This window comes from Podarcis muralis, chromosome 11 (genome assembly GCF_964188315.1).
Source record: "Podarcis muralis chromosome 11, rPodMur119.hap1.1, whole genome shotgun sequence".
NCBI classification, from domain to species: Eukaryota; Metazoa; Chordata; class Lepidosauria; order Squamata; family Lacertidae; genus Podarcis; species Podarcis muralis.
In genome coordinates this window covers 35,963,188-35,986,928 of record NC_135665.1, presented here as the reverse complement: position 1 = coordinate 35,986,928, position 23,741 = coordinate 35,963,188, and the positions used below count along the sequence as shown (strand labels likewise).

Genomic DNA, 23,741 nt, shown 5'->3' with positions numbered 1-23,741 from the left:
TGCTACTTAGTGGTGGTGGGGCAATGTGTGATACCTAATAATAATAATATAATAATAATTTGTTATTTATACCCCACCCATCTGACTGGGTTTCCCCAGCCACTCTGGGCTGCTTCCAGCAAAATATTAAAATACAATGAATTTCTTGCATGTTGTTTTCAGAAGCTGTAGGATTTCTGATAAACATACATTTACTGTTTATGTCTTGCACTTGTGGCCTGGAGCTGTAGCCATTCCTGTCGGATGTGGATGTAGCTGTTTTAACTATAGCAGCAAACTCTTGTTTTGCTGATTATGTTGGTATTGTTAAAACACTGCACCTATGTGGAGAGTCACTTCGCACAAATGGAACACTTTTAAAGAACAACAGTTCTACACAGAGCAAGAAAACAGTAAAAACAACAATAACCCCGTTTAGTAAAATGTACAAGTTAGAGAATAGTCAAAAATTAATACACCTAATACAGTGGTACCTCAGGTTACATACGCTTCAGGTTACAGTCTCTGCTAACCCAGAAATATTACCTCAGGTTAAGTACTTTGCTTCAGGATGAGAACTGACATCGTGCTCCGGCAGTGCGGCAGCAGCAGGAGGCTCCATTAGCTAAAGTGGTGCTTCAGGTTAAGAACAGTTTCAGGTTAAGAACGGACCTCCAGAACAAATTAAGTACTTAACCCGAGGTACCACTGTACATCAGAACACAAATGAAGTTTTCCAAAACGCTTTAAAAAATATTCACTTGTCCTATATACCTCACTTTGAGGCAATGGGAAATTATTCATCTTCATAATGTTGCCCTTTCTTTTCTCACAAGTAGCCCCACTGGCATCAGTTAGATACTTTAAAAGTAGCTTTGAGTCAGCTTCTTGTTGTAGAACAGGAAAAATAAAACCATTTCCCTCAGTTCTCTGTGCAGCTAAGTGCAGTGAATAGCATGGCACAATGAGTGACAATATAATTACCAGTCACTAAGAGAAGTATAATACAGATATAATTTAATCCCCCTCATTCATGCTTCCCTGGGAACAAAGTGTTCTAAACAGCTTAAAAATTAAATATTGTTTAATAGTAGAACTAGCAAGAAAGCTGAAACCAGCTGGTCTGCATTACAGTTCCAAAAGTAGACTGGTGATTCAACTAAAATATGCCAGCCTTCAGCAAAATTTTGGAGAGTTTAATTAGCAGACTGCTTTTCCCTGTGCACAGTGGTGGCCGTTTAATGGGCAACAGTAGCCCCTTTTTTTCAGATGTTGCCATTGCCATACATTCATGCACACATATAACAGGCTCTCTCTTTTATCCACCTTCACTTGTGTCTAGATATAAAGTCAAATAACTGATCACCCCTACCTTGAATAACCCTAGTAATAAAAGTTCAATGGCTAGGAAAAGCTGGAACAGCAGCAGTAGTGAGTGTAGTAAAGAGCTAAATTAGGTCCCTATAAAATATATTCCTGTTCCTAAAAGCAGCCCACCATTCTTGAACAATGTACAGGAGGTGAAACAATTCATTTTGCCATAATGCCAACTTTAGAACTAGTGTGAAATTGGCCAGTTCATGCTCTTGTGTCATGTAGCTGGAGTCTTAGAGGAAATGGTAATAGGGATTGTGCATACATTCCTTACATTGCTATGGCATGTACTTTAGAAAGCTACTAGTTACTAGTTTTGAAATAGCTTCAGGCCTATAGGCATTATTATTCAATGTGATGTCTACAGAACAATGAGGGAGGCCAGGCTCATCCATGAGATGATCAAACCTGCTGTGTAGCTCACCAGGTACAGAGGCAGATTCGGGGGCTGCCACAACTAAATCAGAACGGAGCACCATAGGCAGAGGGGCACTGGATTTGAGTGTTGCACAGGGTGCCAGTGAAATTTGAGACCCCAAGATCCATCACTGCAAGGAAAAGAGTGACAGTGGAGCAGCAGTGAATCAATGGCTTCTACAACTTCTTAGTTGGCAGAGATGAACACCAAAGGCAAAACTTTGTTTTTACTCTCAGGCAAAATGCATTTATTTACTTTATTTATTCAATACATTTCTATGTCGCCCTTTGTCACAAATAATCTCAATGCAGTTACACATCTGACATTCTTAATACTAGAAAACAGTAACACACAGTGACATATTAAGATCAGTACTGAAATCCAATTTAGGCATTTTTATGCCAGGACTTAAATTACATTGATGAACATAAGTTCATAAGTCATTTTTGAACCCCAGAAAAATAAAAAGGGTTTAACTCCATTTAGTATGATAATTTATTTTTAAAGCCATAGGTGATTTTTATTTTTAAAAAATCAGGTGCATCTGTGACAGATGGCCCAGGTAAATCAGAGTTTGATGGAACAATACAGGCAAAATTCTCAGTATGCTAAGCAAGAGCTTCACCTTGATTGGTTGTGAGTACAGCTAGCCAGAAATGGGTGGAGACAGCACTTTGAAAGGGAAAAGGAAAAGGAGGAGGTTTTTTGGGGGGAGGGGTTCTTGGCATTTGGGAGACCATCCAAGCCACCACTGCTTCAGGTATTTTGGATCCCCAGTACTGGCAGTAAAATCTGCCTCAATTAGGGTGGAAAGGTGGATGGTCTGCCTCACCACCTTTGGACTCTGAAGTAAATTGGGATGTTATAGCTGAGTGTAACAAAACACATTTTGTACAACTTGGGATTTTATATATATATATATACACACACATTTTTACATGTTGATATAAGCTCAGCAGCAAACTGAACAAAGGCTTGCTCTAAAATTACAAAAAGAGCACTAAATGGAAGATGGTACCAGGGTGGAGAAGTAAAAACGTGTTATGGAAAATAATTTGACAACAGTGTTCTGTTTGAGCAGCTGAAGGGGGGAAAGACTATGTATCAGATAGTATTATCCAGAGAATGTTTAAGACAATTTCACTAATTGTCATTTCCCCCCTATTCTGTAGGATTCTGTGGCGAGATTGACCAACACAATTGATGGTAAATTACTCACTTTTAAAATTTCTTAATGGAGATTATAGTAACTTCTTAGCACTGGTAATTACTCCAGGCAGTGATTCATAAGCAAAGTGACTGCTGCCTAGCAACTTAATTTTTTCTTGGTTTTCATAAAAAAAACTATCAACAGCAGAAAAAAAAACTCCACTTCAATTTTAAGCATGAAATTGATGAGACCTAAAGTTTGAGCTATTGCTAGAAAATTGAAATTTAATGTGAGTTAATGGCTGGAAACTAAAACTTATGCATTGACCAGTAGCTGGTTGGGGGGTTGATGGGAGTTGTAGTTCAAGAGAGTATTCATACAAGATGAAATTCAAAATACACCTTTTTATTTATAAAACAATAACAAAAACAAACCCATGATTTATTCTGCCAGCCGTGAACATGGAATGCATTTTTCAGTGGACTTATGGAAGTCTCACATACACAAGAGACAACTTTTTCATTGTAGTTTCTACACTGTATTGTGCTTGTTGTGAGGAAGCCTCTCCACCAACAGAACTTGCATTAGCCTGAAGAGAGTGAGCCAGAGATGAATACTACACGAAAGAGACATTTATTTCAGTGGAGCTTACTCCCATGTAATTTTGGTCTCTGCGAGGGCAAAGGAGAGCCTGGTGCTCCCTCTGTCTGATTCTCAGCATCTGCAGTTGTCAGGGGGAAGCAACATGGAGAGCACATGAGGGAGGGGAGCGTTTATTCTGCCAAAATGGATTAAATTAAGAAGCTTGTTTTGAGCAAAGAGTTGTCACATCAGGTGAAGTTTAGATGCTCTTTTCATACACTTCAAATTTGTACTGAATGCCATTCTCTTCTTGAATATCAGCAGGGACACCTGGGAAACTATGTAGAGAGAAAGCATTGCTTGTAGTTTGATAAAAAGAATAATTACATATTTGACTAAGCTGGAAGAAACATGAAGAGATTATTTTGTCCTTCACATATTGTTGGTTCTAATATTTCTTTTTAGGTTTTGCATTAGCATAAATTAACTTGGGAAATATTTTGTTATGCCACTAATAGTAAAGCTTGAGATGAAAATGAGAGATTACTGTTCATAACATACTTACCTAGGTAGAAGCCTGTATTTTTCTAAATCAATTTCTGGAAAGAATGTATCACTTTCAAAGTAATGCAGGATTCTTGTCACAAACAATCGTTGATGAACTGGCTTATCCATTGCTGCCTTAAAAAGCCAGATAAAATAAATGAATATGTGTTTTCTTAATTAGCCAATACTGGGCAGGAACTTAAAATTTTTACAGGCAATTTTAATAATATATCATCAATCAATTTACAGACAGTAAATTGGTTTTAAACACAGTATAAGGAGTTTCTATATGACTATATTGTATTTTAAAATGGGGTTTCAGACTTTTTAGGGGGTTTTGAATGTCTTATGTAGATTTTTCAATTTCATGAAAAATCAATCCATGAAAAATGCAGAAATCTGCCTGGATGGGTGCTCTGGCCCCCCTCAAAAGGACATGTCCAGGAAATCCCAGACATATGGCAACCCTAGACAGTAAGACATTTACTGAAAACTGTAAACATCTTTAGAAATATTGCAGTTTTGGGAAACCAAAAGGAGCAGACAGATTCTCAAAGGACATCACATGGTCACAACGAGTTACTATTGTTTAATTTGCATCCCCATTCTCCACAAAAAACTGCACCCAAAGTGGTTTGCAGCACAGCAAAAACAGAAACTACAAAAATAATAAATGGAGCCACACAGCAGTGACACTGACATATTAAACAATTTTAACAAATACAAAGGTGGTTTACCCTTACTGGACTCCCTGTGCAGCGCGCAGGAGTCAGATATAGTCGGGTCTATTCAATGCCTAAGCCAATACTGCTCAAATTCTGTAACCAATAAAGTTGTGGCCAAAATTTGCCCAATAACATTAACCAAATGTTTTTCATTCATCTTCGAGGGGGTGGTTACAGGGTCTCGACATACAATAAAGTCAAAAGCTCAAAACAGTTGCAGAGTGCAAAGATGCAAAGAGTAAATTACGTTAGCAAAGTCCTAAAAATGGCAGCAATAGTATATAATACATAAATATCACAGTGTAGCTATACAAAAAATCAATTCTGTTAAACATGGGAGCAGCAGAATATTTCCTCAGATCCTCCACCCATTCATATAGTTAATGCCAAGAGTTTCCCAACACTTAACCTACAGTGCCCTGTAGCCTGCCTCTTACAAGGATGGTCTACCCTCCCCCCCCCCCCGCACAGGGCATTCTTTTCAATGGTCTCCTCCTCTCATTGATGACTGTGGTAATTATGGTCGTGTTTCTGTGTCCTCTGCTGGATTTTTTTTAAAAAAGAACTGAACCCACTTGTGGTTTTCCTTTACATCATATTAACATAGAAATTAGGTCTGAAAACAAAACTCAGAACATTATCCACTTGAAAGGACACTACAAGAATCCCTGTGAATACAGTAACTGCAGGGCAGGAAGATTATCACAACCACTCCTGTTGTTTATTTCCAGACCACAGATATAAAGCAGATATGAAGTAGCAGACAATTTTCACAACTTGCAAACAAATCCAAAACCATTCCTCATAAACACATCTATAGAAACGTATGTCACACAAAGATAATTTAACCCAAGAAGATAAAAAGATTTATGTGGGCATCAAATTTTTTTTGAGGCCAAGCTTTTTCAATAAAATAAAATAAAAAATACAATACCGTATTTTTTGCCCTATAAAAGGTAAAGGTACCCCTGCCCGTACGGGCCAGTCTTGACAGACTCTAGGGTTGTGCGCCCATCTCACTCAAGAGGCCGGGGGCCAGCGCTGTCCGGAGACACTTCCGGGTCACGTGGCCAGCGTGACATCGCTGCTCTGGCGAGCCAGAGCCGCACACGGAAACGCCGTTTACCTTCCCGCTAGTAAGCGGTCCCTATTTATCTACTTGCACTTAAGGGTGCTTTCGAACTGCTAGGTTGGCAGGCGCTGGGACCGAGCAACGGGAGCGCACCCCGCCGCGGGGATTCGAACCGCCAACCTTTCGATCGGCAAGCCCTAGGCACTGAGGCTTTTACCCACAGCGCCACCCGCGTCCCATTTTTTGCCCTATAGGACACACTTTTTCCCCTCCAAAAATGAAGGGCAAATCTGTGTGCGTCCTATGTGGCGAATACAGGCTTTTGCTGACCCCTCTCGCTCTCCAAGCTCCAGGAAGCTATCAGCAAGCCTGGGGAGCCCGCGGGAGTTCCCGCAGGGCTCCCTAGGCTGCAGATAGCAGCCTGCTGCACAGAGTGCGGGGTGCGCTGAAGCAGAGCGCCCTGCGCTTTGGGCAGACATCCGCAGGGTTCCCGCAGGGCTCCCTAGGCTGCGGATATCAGCCTGCTGCACGGAGTGCGGGGAGAGCTGAAGCAGAGCGCCCCGTGCTTCGGGCAGCCCTACAAGCTCGGGGGACAGCAGGGAGGCGGTGCGCCGCCATCCCGCTGTTCCCTGACCTGGTTTGGATTCCCCAACCTGGTTTTGGGGGGGAAATAAAGGGGGGGAAATTTCCTTTATTTCCCCCCCAAAAAACTAGGTGTGTCCTATGGGCCGGTGTGTCCTATGGGACGAAAAATACGGTATATTGGCTGCATTTGGACTTCATGCTGAACTATAGTTTAGCAAGACATGAATGAACATAGCCTTTTCCTGGGCTCCTGCACTCCACCTACTTTCCACCTGAACACTCAGAAAGAGAAGTTTGATATATTCTCCTTCTGCTTTGATTATCCATAGCTTGTTGTGCCTTCTAAATTAAGTTAATCTTAATTGAGGTTAGTTTCAAATAAGCCATGTTTAAAACATGGTTTCTGAAGTTGGCTTATTAAACCTAACCCTACTTAAGATTAACCACAATACCACATAAGACAATAAACAGTGGTCAACCAAAAGTTGATGCAAAAGCTTCTAAATTCCTCTTCTCAGACATCTGAGAGGAGAAGGGAGGACTGAGAGTGTGGGAGGAGGTTATGCCAAACCATAGTTTAGAGTGATATCTGAACACAGCCATGCACAACTGTATTAATTTAGCCTGGAATGTGGCAGCCATTTGATTATTTTTTTTAAAGGACACATAAGGAGAAGCAATCAGTTTTGAAATATTGTGCGTTCTGATAAGTGTAGCCTCTTTCTTTAATTTACAGATGCAGGAATCCGCCCCCAGGCCTGCTTATGAAAAGTACACAACCAGCTACAGCTATATGGTTACCAACATAAAGATTTCAAATTCTCTTTCCACTTTTCTCCCACAGAACACTTAATCTTCTAAAGATGATTCACTTAACATTGAGTTGGTAACTGTTGCTTTGACAAACGTCTGTTCATGCAGATCTAATCCAACAATTTAAGTCAGCAGTTGCTGAGGCCACAAATTTATAAAGCAACTGGTTCAGTTTGAATACTTTCAGGTAAAAAGGAGAACACATCAGTGAAATAGAATTCTTTTGGCATTTAATGACCAAGAAAAGCCAATTTTTTATTTCATTTCTTTATAAGGAGTGCACAGGAATAAAATTATACTATCCATTGATTGTAATCCTCTCTGTCTCCATTGCCTGCTACCAACTTTTGCAACGTATCCACCACTAAGACCAAATCAATACAAAGGCATGATCAAAACCAGAAACAGATTTTAAAGTACTTGGGGCTACATCACTGATGGGGAATCGTTCGGCCAGGGGCCTCCAGGCTTCTCCAGCTGGCCTTCAAAACTCTCACCAGGACACACCCTTCACTGGCCCTGTTTCACAGCCCACGTGTTTTTGCCAGGCTACAATGTGCCCTTGAATTCTGATAATGCTTTTTGGTTGTCTGGGTGGAAGGTACAAAGGTTATGAGTTTTTCAAATTTACAAAAGTAAATTTCACATTAGTTTACTTTGTTCACTTTTATGTCTTCCCCTACCCACCTTGGGCATACTTCTATTTCCGTGTAAATTCTGCAACAAAAAGTCCACCATTTTGGGAAAGGAGAAATTTCTTACAAATTAAGCAATGAAGTTGCTGCCACATGTGGAAAGTAACTTCCAAACTGCATTGTATCCTGCTAAAAAAATAGTTTCATATGGAATCTAATACTAGTGTTTGCTTTAGAATCCTCTGTGTACATACTGCAGAGTTTTCAGAGAGGATTCATTCTGCTGATTATATAAAACAAATTTCAAGGAAAAGGAAATACTAAGAAACCACTAAGGATTAGCTCTTGAATTAATCCTTCCATTCTTGCAGTGCCAAATCTTCCCTTGCTAAGCACTTGCAGCTTAACAAAATGAGGGGAGAAAGAGAAAACCCCACAGTGAATCCCACATACTTACATCTACTGACACAGGACAGTGGGCAACGTTCAACTACTAATCTCACACAGTTCTTGTACACAAAAGGAAGGAAAAAGATTCCACTGCATCTTATAAATGTTGTTGGTTTTTTTAAAGTCACATTGTCAGTTGGCATCAACTCAAATATAGTTAAGACGTTGCTACATTTCTTTCAACCAAGTCCCCACCCCCACACCTCTTATTCAGAGCAGAAGTTCAAATCCTCCCACTTCAATCTTAGCGAGCACTTCTAAAAAGGCACTTAAAATACAGAAGACCGGGATTTAAGTGACTTATGACTCCATCAATGAGTCATGCTCTAACCTTTCTTCCACCCGTCCCCCATTTTATAATTTTCCAAGATGTCAAATCAGCATGTTTCTTTTATATGAATAAGAGTTGATTGCTAATTTTGGATAAATAATTTCACATTTGTTTTCTATATTAGAACTGTGTATTATTTTAAAGGCCTGAACATCTCCTGAATGGCACTGCTTCTAGAAAGTGTCAGATCATGTACTATAGTCCTGATGTGGCTGCACTGCCACCATTTGTGATATTTCCATGATACTAGAACCATTCTGCCCTCAGTGTTGATGCAGCAGCCTCCATCATCAGCACTACTGAACTGGCAATTGCTTGCAAGCATAGTGTAGATTAGCACACTCAATTAAGCAGAGCAGTACTGTATAAAGGTAAAGGACCCTTGGATGGTTAAGCCCAGTCAAAGGTAACTATGAGGTTGCAGCACTCATCTCGCTTTTCAGGCTGAGGGAGCCGGCTTTTGTCCAGAGACAGCTTTCTGAATCATGTGGCCAGCATAACTAAACCACTTCTGGTGCAATGGAACACCGTGACGGAAACAAGAGTGCACGGAAACGCCATTTACCTTCCTGCTGCAGCAGTACCTATTTATCTACTTGCACTGGCACGCTTTTGAACTGCTACGTTGGCAGGAGCTGAGACCCAAAAGAGTCTGGCAGGAGCTGAGACCTATGCCTGTTAATTTCAATCAGTTTTGTCAAAAAGAAAAGCTATAGCCGTTTGTTGTTTTCTCCACTATAAGCACTAGGGAGGCACACAACTTTGTTTTCTCCAAACTGGGATTTGGATTCAGATCAGAGGTGAACTGGGCAGGCTCTGAAGCAGTCTGAACCAAATCTGTTTCCAAAGCACCAAACTGGAGTCTAAGCCAAATCTTGTGGTTATTACACACCTCTACCAATGGCCCTCAAAGCAACTAGTCTCTAAAATAAAAGTTAAACAAAAATGCAAACTAACAATTCAATAAATGATTATCATAACTTCAATTCAAAACATGCTTACTATAGTAAAATAAGCCCCAATGAACACAGTGAGACTTACTTTTGAGTAAGCATGCATAAGTTTGTACTGTATCGAAATTTTCGTATAGCTGAAGAGACCCTAGAACAGCCTTTTTTTCAACAATTGGCTTAAAAAAACAGGTAATGATGGAACATGGTGGACCTCTTTAGAAAAGGCATCCCAAAGTCGAGGTGCTATGACCTTCTCATATACCCACCAGCTGAACTCCTGTTGGTAGGGGTAACATAGAGCATAGCCTTTTATGTTAACGTGAACGCAGAAGTGGAGTGCATGCAATAAAACAATCTTTTAAAGGCAGACTCAGGGTGGTACTCAACTTCATTTTACTCAGAGTAGACCTATTGAATCAAGTGGACCTAAATTACTCATGTTAATTAATTTCAAAGGTCTTCATCACACAAACCCTCTCAAGTAAACCTGAGTACATAGGAATGTTCCAGTCTCAGAATGACTGGCAAACAAGAAGTGAAAGGTGCGCTTCCTCCCGCTTTCTTCCCTCTTGCTTGCCTAGTTCCAAGGGTTTGTCTACTTCCCCAATGTAGATTCACTTACTATCCTAGCACAATGTGTGTGTGTGCACGCACCAGCATCACAACATCTTAAACAAACTTTTTAATGAATCCTTTTAGGGGGGAAAAGGGCTTATTAAACTATTGCAATAACTCTCAAGAGTGAGGTATGGGCTGTTAGGGTCAAGGACATACCAGACTTCTTCCCTGTATTTTTTTCATATACACACACACACAAAAGTATTGATAATTTTTTAGCCTACAGAAAAAAGGAAAAACATCCAAGTATTGGTCTACCAAATTACCCAGTAATAATATATAAAGCTACTTCCTCCAGAGTTCTGGTACATGGTATTACTGATAAGTACTTGGCATTTATTTTATTAAAATCAAACTTTTATTATTAAAATGATTTCATAAATGAAATCATACAAAACATATTGGACTACCTATATTTAGATCTTTGCTGTTTTGTACAACATACTATGTCGTACTCTCACTCCCCCGACATTCTGGCTCTGGGCATTTATTCAATGTGAAGCTTACAGAGTAGCATTTTTAGCAAATCAGTGAGTATGCTGACTGCTTTTGTTGGGAAGTACTCTATTAAAGAGACAGTTTATCTTTTAAACAGATATTTGCTACAGTAATAAAGCGCAAATAAATGGTTCTTAATTAATGCAAGGAAAGTAATTGGAAAAAGCTGGAAGCCATGCTAAATACAACAGAATATAATATGTTCTTTTAAACACTCTGACATTAAATATGGAGCAAAGTATTTTATGAGAGTGTACAGCAAAGGGCTTTCATTTTCCATTGTTCAGTGACTGATAAGCTTAACACCCCCTCCTGTCCTTTTGCCAAATGAGTAATTCTTTACACAATGCTTTAATCAAAAAGCATTCAGGTGACACTGTCCATTCGTGTATAAAACAGCCTCAACCAGCACATTGTTTGCCACTGAAAACTGTTTATGAATCATGGCTCAGAAAATATATTTAAATCTACCAAACAACAGGCACATTTAACTCAGTGCCATTTGCTCGTCTGTATAAAATGTGTAGTGGCTATATAAAATTTATCAGTGAGGTGGATTACAGTTGTTACCAGAACAAACAGAAAATGAGCTCTGCTAGCGCAGCACCCTGTTTTCACAGTAGCCAACCAGATGCCTTTGGGAAGCCTGCAAGCACATGAGGGCGAGAGCACATTCCCAACTCAGCTACAACAGGTAGCACACAGGTATCATATTTCAATCATGGTCTGTAACCCTGATCTTGCAAGTTTGCACTACTAGTATTGACTCTACCATGTTCTTAACCCATACACCAGTAGACTGTTGTATATGAAACTTCATGCTACATACACTATACCAGTTCCTCTCTAAGGGGCAAACTATGTGTGATCCTCACGAAGAATTACAGTATCACTAAGAATTATCTTCGGGTAACGTAATCTTCGGGTTGCGAACGCGGCAAACCCGGAAGTGGGTTTGCCGCTCATGCATGCGCAGAAGCGGTCCTCCGGTTACGAAATTTTCAGGATACGGCCAGGCCCCCAGAACGGGTCCCGTTCGTAACCAGAGATACCACTGTACATCAATATGTTTCAACAAACAACACAGTTCCCAGTTTTATTAGGACCACGGTATCCAAGGAGGGGAGGTTTATTTCCCTGCACAGTCCTGACAAAAATAGCAACTCCAAAGCATTGCTATTAGCTTCAGAAAAAGGCTTCCATCAACAGTAATGAGAACAACCTTCCCCCTGCACAGATTAATATTGAGTGTGTATTTCAGAAGGATTGCTGGAAAATAGAAAGGGTTAAACCTCTTTTCATGTTGCAGTGCAATGAAAATCGAACTCCCATGCCTGCTGTTGTTGTTTTTTAATGCACTTTGAGGGGCCTTCTAACGACATACTTAGCATCACATGAATAGTTTGGCCCTATGTGGTCTGTTTGAAGGAACAGTACAATCAGCAGGAAAGAGGAAAGACTAGGACAAATCATATTCATCATTGAGGATCCAGCATTTGTTCCCCCCCCCCTGTAGGTATGAAATAGAAGCACTTATGAAAATCTTTACCTAGTGCTCTTCTTTGATACTGCCACCTTGTTGAGTAAAATAGAAGAATTAAGACATGCAGAATGAATAGCACTTTGTATTATCCGTATTATCACACCTCCTGTGATGTAGCTGTAATGCCAAGTTTTGTTCCAAAGAGTTCATTATGCCCCAGGCAACACTCTTGGAACCCATAAGGTAAAGGTAAAGGTACCCCTGACCATTAGGTCCAGTCGTGTCCGACTCTGGGGTTGCAGCGCTCATCTCGCTTTGTTGGCCGAGGGAGCCGGCGTACAGCTTCCGGGTCATGTGGCCAGCATGACTAAGCCGCTTCTGGCAAACCAGAGCAGTGCATGGAAACACCGTTTACCTTCCCGCCGGAGTGGTACCTATTTAACTACTTGCACTTTGACGTGCTTTCGAACTACTAGGTTGGCAGGAGCAGGGACCGAGCAATGGGAGCTCACCCCGTCGCGGTGATTTGAACCGCCGACCTTCTGATCGACAAGTCCTAGGCTCTGTGGTTTAACCCATAGTGCCACCCGTGTCCCCATTTGGAACCCTAGCAGAAAGCTTTATGACAATATTCAACACATGAGAAAGGAATGTGTTTGGAAGAGGATCCAAACATTGTCAGAAAGCTATGTACAATGGGCAAGAGTCAATGTTAGTCATCCTCAGAGAAGACCCATCAAAATCAGCACACTTACGTTTGATATCACCCTACGTGCCTTCTTAATTAAAGGTATTTCTGTACAATCACCATGTAGCTGTATTAAGTGTATGTAATTCACTACGTGTGCGTGCTCACCCTGCTCCCACCCCCCTCCCATTAGCCCTTTATAACTTTCCCTTCCCACCCTAGGCAACTATGAACTTGCTCTTCACGTTCCCATGCCCCCACTTGTACACAACCCCACCATCCTGTAACCTCCTGCATCTTCCTCCTCACCCACATGTTGCAACTATGAAGCACCCTTTTCACTTTCTGCCCAGTTATGTGCAGGCCACCCCGCATATACCCAGGGGTTACGTTTCGAGGCAGTGAAAACATGTATATTTGAAACACCACTGAGAATGTCTGCAAACACTAAATTCTGCCCCACCCTGCCCCTTTTAGTGACATAAAGGAACATATTTATTATTAATCACAATTCTAACCCCTTCATTCTTCCAAGGGGTTTGAGACAGACATTCTCCTGCCGCTTCAGAGTGCTTCCACAGGTATGTGGAAATTTCAACTCCTCAATCCAAGTCCAACAGTATGATACTTGTCATGGATTTTCGTACTTACCTAGAAGTAAAATGACATTTTGAACTGACTAGGATAAAGTTGCAATTTTAATGTATATACTTTCACCCCAAACTTGTATGGCCAGAGTTCTTTGGATTGGGTGAGGTTACAAATTAAACCAAACCACAGAGCCTAGGGCTTGGCGATCAGAAGGTCAGCGGTTCGAACCCCCATGTCGGGGTGAGCTCCCGTTGCTCGGTCCCAGCTCCTGCCAACCTGTTCTAAAGCATGTCGAAGTGCAAGTAGATAAATAGGTACCACTCCGGCGGGAAGGTAAACGGCATTTCCGTGCACTGCTTTGGTTCTCCAGAAGCGGCTTAGTCATGCTGGCCACATGACCCGGAAGCTGTATGTCGGCTCCCTCAGCCAAGTAAAGCGAGATGAGCGCCGCAACCCCAGAGTCGTCCACGACTGGACCTAACAGTGAGGGGTCCCTTTAACCTTTAATTGGTAAAGTTCTATACCCCACTGCCCCCAACACTGGCTTTGCCTAATGATGTGTTGCAAAAGCTGTTACATTAAAACATGTAACACAGTAATGTCAAAAACAAAGCTTTCAAAAGCAAATTCATGCAACTAATGGATTACATAAAATAAAATGATTCATTTCAATTACCAGCAGATATTCAGTACCCATAGATAATTTTCTACCCACACACCTGTTCATAAAATAATAGTAGTCTTTTAGAAACTCTTATCATTCAGCATACTACATCTCTGATAAATGCACTAAAACACTTTGAATTTTTATTGGTGTTCATGTTAATTTAGTCCATCTCATTAAAACCATAATGTTAGCTCAAAAATAAAGCTTTCTCTAGAACCACTTTACTTTTTCCTTGCAGGCTATCAGGAAGTGGCTTTATTACTAGAACTTGAAGTTATAGACAGAATTTACATAAAAATGTTACATTGACTAGTAGAGTAGCATACTCTCTTGGGCAAGACAGCCTGTGGCTATGAAGTTAACCCACCACACGAACAACAGGACGCAGGGAACAATAATAAAAAACAAACAATTAATGCCTGAGAGTTGCAACGCTGAATAGCACTGCTCTCTTTTAAGTAACAGGAAGTGAAGCAGAAGGCATAAAACTTAACTAGGTTAGATATGAAGAATATAAATTATTAACTGAAGTATACATTTTTGGAACACTACAAAAGCAGCTTTGTGAAGCATGCATTTTGACTGTTCAGTTCTCAATTGGCGTTTTCTTCTAAATGGAAGATAAACATTATACTCCAGTAGGAGGCAGGTTATTTTAAAATGTATTTCAGGTTCTCAGAATTATTCAAGTCAGTTCACAACATCCATTGAAAATGAATGTTATACAATAAACAAACTAAAATGCATAATAATAAAGCACTAAATGTCCATATTAGGAGGTTACAGAAGCCAAAAGCACAAAAAAAGCTTCACTATAGTAACCAGGATAACATATGTATTTATTTTATATAAAAAATATCAGTAGAAACTGGGAAGGTAAAAAATGTGGTGAGAATGTGCACCCTTCTTTTTAACAATTCACAAAGGATTGTACTTGTTTAGCCTGCATTTATTTTAATGTGGCTTGCTGGAAAATCCCATCTAAGGACCATTAAAATAAATAAGCAAAAACTGTATTGTTTCTTGGTGGATTGCACCTAGCTGCTCCCTTCCCACTGGTGTGAGATGGGGAGGGAGTGACTGTGCACCCCAGGCGGGAGGTAGGGTAGGATATTATATTTATCTGAATTCTGAGGCTGTGTAAGTTTTTATCTTGCACTGCTGTACAATGTGACTGGCTGGCATTTTGTACCAGCCACTATGGTAAGTACTATTGGTCGAATAGTATGTATTTTTTTAGATTTATACTTGATTGTTAATATATTGTATTAAATTTCTGTTTAGTATATCACTTTGCAATTCTTTTGAATAGAATTAATAATTTTCTAAAATGAATGTTAATTTGTTAAATGAAAAGTACAGCTACATTTGGAGAAAAGCCCACTATGGAAACTGTTTTAAATGTACCGTCTACTTCAATGATTTGAAAATTGTCAGGATGTGAAAAGGCCATGCTAAAAGTAGGTATTGTCCATCTTTGATTATTATATTACATTATTTTAGAATATTAATCTTGCGTTTGACCCATACCTTATAAACTGAAGTGCCTCCAACTATCCAAATCATGTCTATTTTACTTGCCAACTCTGGTGATTCCAGAAGATCTAATGCCTGATCTAGACTTTTGGCCAGGTAATGGGCTCCTTCAGGAATTTTCCTAGAACAAACAAATGTCACTGCTTAATATTTAAGCACATTCCCCCCCCCCCTTTATAAAACCATCCCTTGATCATTAGATTTTGTGGCTGATACAGTGGTACCTCGGGTTAAGTACTTAATTCGTTCCGGAGGTTCGTACTTAACCTGAAACTGTTCTTAACCTGAAGCACCACTTTAGCTAATGGGGCCTCCTGCTGCTGCTGCGCCGCTGGAGCACGATTTCTGTTCTCATCCTGAAGCAAAGTTCTTAACCTGAAGCACTATTTCTGCGTTAGCGGAGTCTGTAACCTGAAGCATATGTAACCTGAAGTGTATGTAACCTGAGGTACCACTGTATACAATTAGAATTACAGTGTAAAACCACTTCTGAGAGAAGGTAAAACTACATCCTCATAAACTGTTAAGCCTACAGTTTGAACAAGACATTATTCTGTGAACCACCCTGAGACCCCTGGGTATAGGGCGGTATATAAATTCAATAAATAAATAATACAGGAAATGAAAATAAATTACCGATATTAGCTGTACCAGAGATAGTTTGCTTTTGTTGTCCTTGAGATATTTCTACAATTTTAGAAATCAAGTGATATGCTACAGTTCACATACATACATACATGCATATATCCATCCTTGAGTATTCCTATCACATTTTCGTAAGCATGCACATGCTGTTTCTCAGCATAATATCTCTCAAGTTACAGTTGAACACTACAGGCAACTACAAAAATAGTAATGTCTATAGATATATGCATGTTTCATATGTGTGTATGTTTGTGCATGTATGCATCCAAGTATAAAAATGACAATATTGCAATAATCTCAGCTGTGAACTACAAGCATTATATCTACCATGTTTCTGCTTCATTGACCATGGTGTAGTGGTTAGTGTTGGAACAGGACTAGGGAGATCCAGGTTCAAGTCCCCACTTAGCTATCAAGCTCACTGGGTGACCCTGGAACAGTCACTATCCTTCAGTCTAACTGACTTCATAGGGTTGCTGTCAGGGCAAAAATGGGGGAGAACCATTTCTAATCACCCTGAGCTCTGTGGAGGAAATGTGGGATCTAAAATAGAAACTATATTTGGGACAAATTGGAAATTTGGAGCCAAAATACTAGTAACCATGCAGGAATTAAAGATATAGAACAGAAAATGTGTCCTGACATGGCCCCCAGGTTTTAAAGAGCACATAGAAAAGTCAACACTTTCTACAGAATAGGCATTTTTAGCACTGAACAGGGGATTAGTTTTAAAAGGTACTATTGCTAACACAGAAACTTTTAAAAGTAATCCCACTGAGCCAGTTAAATTCAGTAAATGATTTTATATCCTGTTCCAATTTTTCAAAAATATATATGGGTACTTACACCAGTTCCTTGCTGAGTACTATATTAATTCTGCCTTTTAAAGGGCGATTCTTCTCAGGAATGGAGAACCAAGTCCTTTTACCCATTATCACTACATTTTGTTTTCCTGTAAAATATAAAGAACATACTTGATGTTATTACCTACTGACATCTAGTGGTGGTGGTATGGCCATGCAACGTCTATTTAAGCAGTAGCACCACAATATTCGACTTAATACCAGTTGAATTCATAGAATCATAGAATTGTAGAGTTGGAAGGGTCATCTAGTCCAACCCCCTGCAATATGCATCTGGCCTGTATGGGGATCAAACCTGCGACCTTGGTATTATCAGCACCATGCTCAAACCAACTGAGTTAACAGAGACAATTTAAACCTTTTATTTTTACTATTAATATGCTTTGAATTAATACCATTTAAGTCAATGGACCTAGGTTATAAGAAGAGTAATGGAAGAAAAAAGACAACATATTTAATTCCAGATTTTAACAAGCAAATAATTCAAGAGTCTCCGTTTAGTCCTTGTAGAACCCAGCAAGAGGATTGGGACAAAATTAGAGTTAGTGGGCTCTGCCTGTCATTGGCTCTGGATCCATGTACTGCTGGTCTTCCTACCTTTCACCCTACCAGTCCTAATGCACACCAGTCATCACAGATTTGCAATATAACAACAACAACAGCAACACTAAAATTGTAACGGTTGTTTTATAGCTCCACAAGAGATGTGTGTGCAGAATGAATACTCTAACTTGCCAAATAAATGTGCTATTATTAAATCACCTGTTTAGGATGCAGACATAAGTCTACAATCTTCCATGGAAGGTTTGTGCCACCAACCTCAACTGAACCAGGACTGCAGTCATATAGAACTGCTAGTGATGTTAAATTCTTGAGAATAATCTTTTGAAGAATAATCTTGATTAATGAGGTGTGTACATTTAAAGCAGCTGTGTAGACGACACAGAATTTACAATTTGTGGAGAATATTCTCACATCACTAAGCACTGCCATACACTAAAACACACGACACCTCTCTTCCTCAGCAACTTGTAGACATGGCATGATAACTAGCATTAGGATCACGAACCTCATTTGTTTAAAATTTTGAAATATGCTTAGATTTGAAGGTCCTTTCACCAGAATAAAAAATTAATCTGGACCAAAGTCACTCATTTCCCAAAGTATATAGATGAGAGCTCGTGGTTGAAACAAACAAAACAGGACCCATGGAAAGTTAACTAACATTACCTTCTTGTGTAGGTGTCACTGTCATTTTCTGAAAATACTTAAACTCATTCCTGTTCAAAAACAAATGAACAATGTTGTAATCATGTCATCCTTGCAATAGCTATATTTATTCCTGACCTCAAGACTTCAGCAGTTCTTTTGTTAAACCCTAACTTTGTAGCTCATACAACTGTGGATTGGTTTGATTTCACACACCCCTATTTGGGTTATTTGTTTATTTATTTGTGCATGCCGTTGAGCCACCATTACTGTTTCTATAAGGCACTGGGATCAAGATTCCCTGATACACGGTGAGAATGAATGTGATGGGAGTGCGTAAGAGATTTCCATAGTAAGCCTAAAATTGCTCACTAAAGCAAAATTTGTACCAATCCAGACTTACAGATATTATGTGCTGCCAATACTTGTTTTTATCTCCATCTATTTTTAATGAAGTTGGGTTGTATACTCAGACCACCTCTTATGTTTTATGCTATATTTTTGATGGGTTGCTGGCCTGGCTCGGAGCTAGTTCTATGCTGCTGCTTTAGTTTTTAAAATTATATATTGTTAGGCGTTTGGTATGTTTTATATTTTTTACACTGATTTTTATAGCATTTCCACCGGCAGCCTTGGAAAGGGTTTTCTGTCCTGAAGGGTGCCATAAAAATATCCGGGGGTGGGAGGGAGGAGAGGCTGAATAAGTATGTAAAAGGTATGTATAATTAAACGATTACAATTACTGCCCCTTTGACTAGCATAATATAGTTTCAGAAAAGACACCAACTCCCAGCCTGCTTTGCTCGACCTCAGCACAATCACCCGTCGTGTAAAGACAGCAGTGCATGCTGGGATTTGTATTCATTTTAAAAGCGCGGGATAAAAGATAAGCGAACAAGAATTTTTACCTGAGCGGGGGCCAGGGAAGATTCCCATTCTTCCCGATGCCCATGTTCAGGGATACAGCAGCAATGGAATTTAATGAGAGAACCATAATGCCTCCCGTGCCTGTGCTGAATCTGCCTTCGGTACTGAAGCGGCCTCTGTTAGACTTTGGAATTAAACAGCCCACGAGTCCAACGGAGGGGCGGGGTGGTGGAGGTCTGCGCCCTTTGCGCATGCGTAGGTTGGACACCACCTCCTCCCACGAGGCTCCGCGACTTAAATAAAACAATGCTCTCCCCCCCCCCTCCTGTGACGAAATCCAACGGTTTCCGCCCCCTCCTATAATCTCCACAATAGGCTTTTTGGCGCGGGAGAGGGGCGGGGCCGAGGAACGGCGTGAGGTCGGTCGCGTGGCTCTCCGAACGGCTGCTGAGGGGCAACTGCCCAGTCTCGAGGCCGGGATGCCGCGGGGGCGAAGCAGGCCCGGCCCAAGCGGCGGGGCCCGCGGGCAGCCGGTGCTAAGCAAGTTCTTCCAGGCGGCGGGATCCCTCCGAGCAACCGCTTCCTCCTCGGCTGCTGCTGCTGCCGCCGCCGAAGAGGAGGAGAGAAGCGAGGGCTGTATGGCGGCTGCAGGAGTTGCTCCGCACACGGTGCGCGCCTTGACTGTGGTGGGAAGCGGGTGGCGGCGTTTGGGTGCCTGAGCCTGAGCCTGACTTGACGTAGATCCTCCTCAAAGCACGTTTCTTTTCTCCGGCTGCTCCGTCCCCGCCTTCTAATCTTTCAATCCTGTTTCGCGGTGCAGGAAAAAGCGACCCCTTCTTCGCCCCCCGCGACGCCGCAGTTCGAGCAGGGGCCTCTTCGGTACTTCCAAGAACTAGGGTTCCCTCTCAGGCTTGTTCTTTGAGCAGGGCTTGGTTCTCTAGGGCAGTGTTTCCCAACCTTGTGCCTCCAGCTGTTTTTGGACTACAATTCCCATCATCCCTTGCCACTGGTCTTGCTAGTCAGGGATGATGGGAGTTGTAGTTCAAAAACAGCTGGAGGCACAAGGTTGGGAAACACTGCTCTAGGGTGCTCTTCATTCATGCCCTTTTGTGCTCTGGCGAGCCAAACGCGAGGATAGACTTGTAGGCTGATGCAGCTTGACTTGCTCAGAGGGCTGCTAGAAAAAAAATCACTGAATGTATTGAAAAGAGTTGATCGTTTTCCTCGACAAACCTGTTAAAGGTTGAGTTTGATGCATTTGTGTGCCCCCCCCCCTATAAAATAGCTGCTGGTGGTGTTCTTATTACTTTGTATCCCCTCAGCTCTGTGCTCTGTATGGGGGAACTGGCGCTCGTTGGGAGCATGCAATGAAGTTTATAAGTTGAAAGATTCAGGGCAGACACAGCAAACGGATTAAACAAACAGTTGCATTGAAAACTTTTAGCACGATTGTTAAAAGAAACCTCCAGGTTCAGAGGCAGTATGCTGCTGAATACTAGGGAGCAAAAGATGGAGTGTGCCTTCAAAATGTAACTAAACGTAACTTTTATCTGATCAATCAGGGCTGTTATGTTCCATTAAGGAACTCATACAGGAAGATAATACTTTTTTCTGGTAGCTAATAAGTTATGTGTATTAAACTGTGTATATGTGTGATTGGACAAATGAACTTGATAGTGCTGCAGGGATTTGAACCCAGCTGTTTTGTTCTGATGCAAAACAGGGAGTGTAGGTTTACATCACACGTTTTAGCTCTGTGACTGTTTAAGTCTGGATTACCCCATGTGCCCTGTTGATAGAATCATAGAATTGTAGAGTCGGAAGGGGCCCAGAGGGTCATCCAACCCCCTGAAATGCAGGAATCGCAGCTAAAGCATCCATGGTAGATGGCCATCTAACCTGTGCGTAAAAAACTCCAAGGAAGGAGAGTCTGTGGAGTGGCTACCCTCCAGTGCAGGAGAAAATGCAGTGCAGGCTACCCTCTAGTGCAGCTTGCTCCATCTCCCATGTGACAGCCCTTTAGATATTTGAAGATGGCTATCATATAACCTTTCAGCCTCCTATTTTCCAGGCTAAACATACCCAACTCCCTCAACTATCCCTCATAAGGCTTGGTTTCCATACCTTTGATTATCTTGGTCACCTGCCTCTGCACATGTTCCAGCTTGTCAGTATTCTTAAATTGTGGTGCCCAGAACACCACAGTATTCCAGGTGTGGTCTGACCAAGGCAGAATAGAACAGTACTGTTACTTCTCTTGATCTGGAATCAGTAGTATGTTGCTGCACCACAATTCCAATCATCCCTGATCATTAACCCTGCTGGTTGAGGTTGATGTGAGCTGTATTTCAAGATTATCCGGAGGTCACCACATTGGCTATCTTAGGCTTATGTGATTTTGGCACATCAGGTCTCTTATTTGTAACCAGTCTCAGAGGGTTCTTGAGAATGAATACAAATGAGAAAAACTGCAAACATAAGCATGTTTTCTTGTTGAATTAAGTGACGTTTAAATTAAAGTAAATGTGTTTTTAAGATAGGAATGACAAATTGCAACACATTTTGGAAATATAAAATGCTGTAGGAATTATTGTTATATGAGCCTTGTGGAATTTGAAGATATTTTTATTTCTCCAGGCCTGTGAAAGGGGATTGATATATTTAGGTACTGTTACCAGCATGAGTTTGACCAAACTGCGGGAGGTAGTGGAGGACAGAGGTCACCTGCCTCTGCACATGTTCCAGCTTGTCAGTATTCTTAAATTGTGGTGCCCAGAACACCACAGTATTCCAGGTGTGGTCTGACCAAGGCAGAATAGAACAGTACTGTTACTTCTCTTGATCTGGAATCAGTAGTATGTTGCTGCACCACAATTCCAATCATCCCTGATCATTAACCCTGCTGGTTGAGGTTGATGTGAGCTGTATTTCAAGATTATCCGGAGGTCACCACATTGGCTATCTTAGGCTTATGTGATTTTGGCACATCAGGTCTCTTATTTGTAACCAGTCTCAGAGGGTTCTTGAGAATGAATACAAATGAGAAAAACTGCAAACATAAGCATGTTTTCTTGTTGAATTAAGTTTAAATTAAATTAAAGTAAATGTGTTTTAAATTAAAGTAAATGTGTTTTTAAGATAGGAATGACAAATTGCAACACATTTTGGAAATATAAAATGCTGTAGGAATTATTGTTATATGAGCCTTGTGGAATTTGAAGATATTTTTATTTCTCCAGGCCTGTGAAAGGGGATTGATATATTTAGGTACTGTTACCAGCATGAGTTTGACCAAACTGCGGGAGGTAGTGGAGGACAGAGGTGCCTGGCGTGCTCTGGTCCATGGGGTCACGAAGAGTCGGACACGACTAAACGACTAAACAACAACAACAAGTCTTTATAGTTGTCATTTTAATTATTGTATTTTGTGCATGATTTTATTTAATTTCATTTTCTTATGGCATCCTGGGCATCCTTGAGGAGGAACAGCAAGATATATTTTGATAAAACCAATAAAAGTGAAGCTTCAGTTTACTGCTATCTGTCAGGAAGACTGCAGATGTTACTGTTCATTTAGTACATTCCTCTGGTGAGAGGCAGTAAATGTGAGTTTAAGGCTCACTTCTAATCACACTCTGGATAGACTGTCCCATTCTAAAATTTTCTTGCTTTTTAGTGGTATGGTAAAATTAGTTTGGATTTTCATACTGTATCATTGATTTCTGTCATTTTATATGACAACGAAAGATAAAAATCTAATGATTAACATATTTTAGTTGGTAAATAAATACTGGGGCACACATTGCACTCCAAAGTTAAATGTGTAGGGTATAATGGATTGTGTGGTTACTGCATAGAAACTTAGCTAACTTTTCATTTCACCTTATGGTCTTATCAGAGAGATTTTATTACAGTGGTGCCTCGCAAGACGAAAATCCGTTCCGCGAGTCTCTTCGTCTAGCGGTTTTTTCGTCTTGCGAAGCAACCCGCTTAGCGGATTAGCGTTATTAGCGGCTTAGCGGCTATTAAAGGCTTAGCGGCTAAAAGGCTATTAGTGGCTTAGCGGCTTAGAAAAAGGGGGGGGGAGCGAAAAAAATTCGCAAGATTCGCAAGACGTTTTCGTCTTGCGAAGCAAGCCCATAGGGAAATTCGTCTTGCGAAGCAACTCAAAAACGGAAAACCCTTTCGTCTAGCGCAGGGGTCTGCAACCCGCGGCTCCGGAGCCACATGTGGCTCTTTTACACCTTTGCCGCGGCTCCAGGGCAGATACTAGCAAGGGGAGGAGGCACATTGTGCGTCCCAACACTCCCCACTGTGGCAGGCGCTGTACTGGCTGTGACGTTGCATGGGGGTGGTGCGTGCGTTAGTCACGCACTGTCCCGACGTCACCTTCCCGTCCGCTGTCCGATTGCGGCTCCGGAGATATATTTGTTTTAAATGTCGCAATGGTTTTGCGGCTCCCA

The 23,741-nt window shown here is 41.0% G+C and overlaps 2 protein-coding genes across 7 annotated transcripts in view; one reads left to right on the top strand and one right to left on the bottom strand.

Moving 5' to 3' along the window:
* Positions 1-1,990: 1,990 nt before the first annotated feature.
* DHFR (dihydrofolate reductase) lies at positions 1,991-19,626 on the bottom strand. Its single transcript, XM_077936263.1, has 6 exons — positions 19,320-19,626; positions 18,433-18,482; positions 17,186-17,291; positions 15,689-15,815; positions 4,069-4,184; positions 1,991-3,841 (listed from the first exon to the last, which is right to left on the bottom strand). Exons 1-6 carry the CDS (start codon positions 19,529-19,531, stop codon positions 3,763-3,765), a joined length of 690 nt encoding a protein of 229 aa, XP_077792389.1. The 5' UTR covers positions 19,532-19,626; the 3' UTR covers positions 1,991-3,762.
* Positions 19,627-19,641: 15 nt separating this feature from the next.
* MSH3 (mutS homolog 3) overlaps positions 19,642-23,741 on the top strand; it is a 62,516-nt gene continuing 58,416 nt past the window's right edge. For 5 of the 6 annotated variants that reach the window (XR_013394675.1, XR_013394674.1, XM_077936259.1 and 2 more), the window contains exon 1: positions 19,642-19,946. Coding sequence is in view for 3 of the 6 variants with exons in the window: in XM_077936259.1 (XP_077792385.1) it covers positions 19,758-19,946 (189 nt within the window). In the remaining 3 variants the exon portion in view is untranslated. Of the gene's footprint in view, positions 19,947-22,676; positions 22,884-23,741 lie in introns of those variants that run through there. The other variant, XM_077936261.1, reaches the window with a different exon arrangement.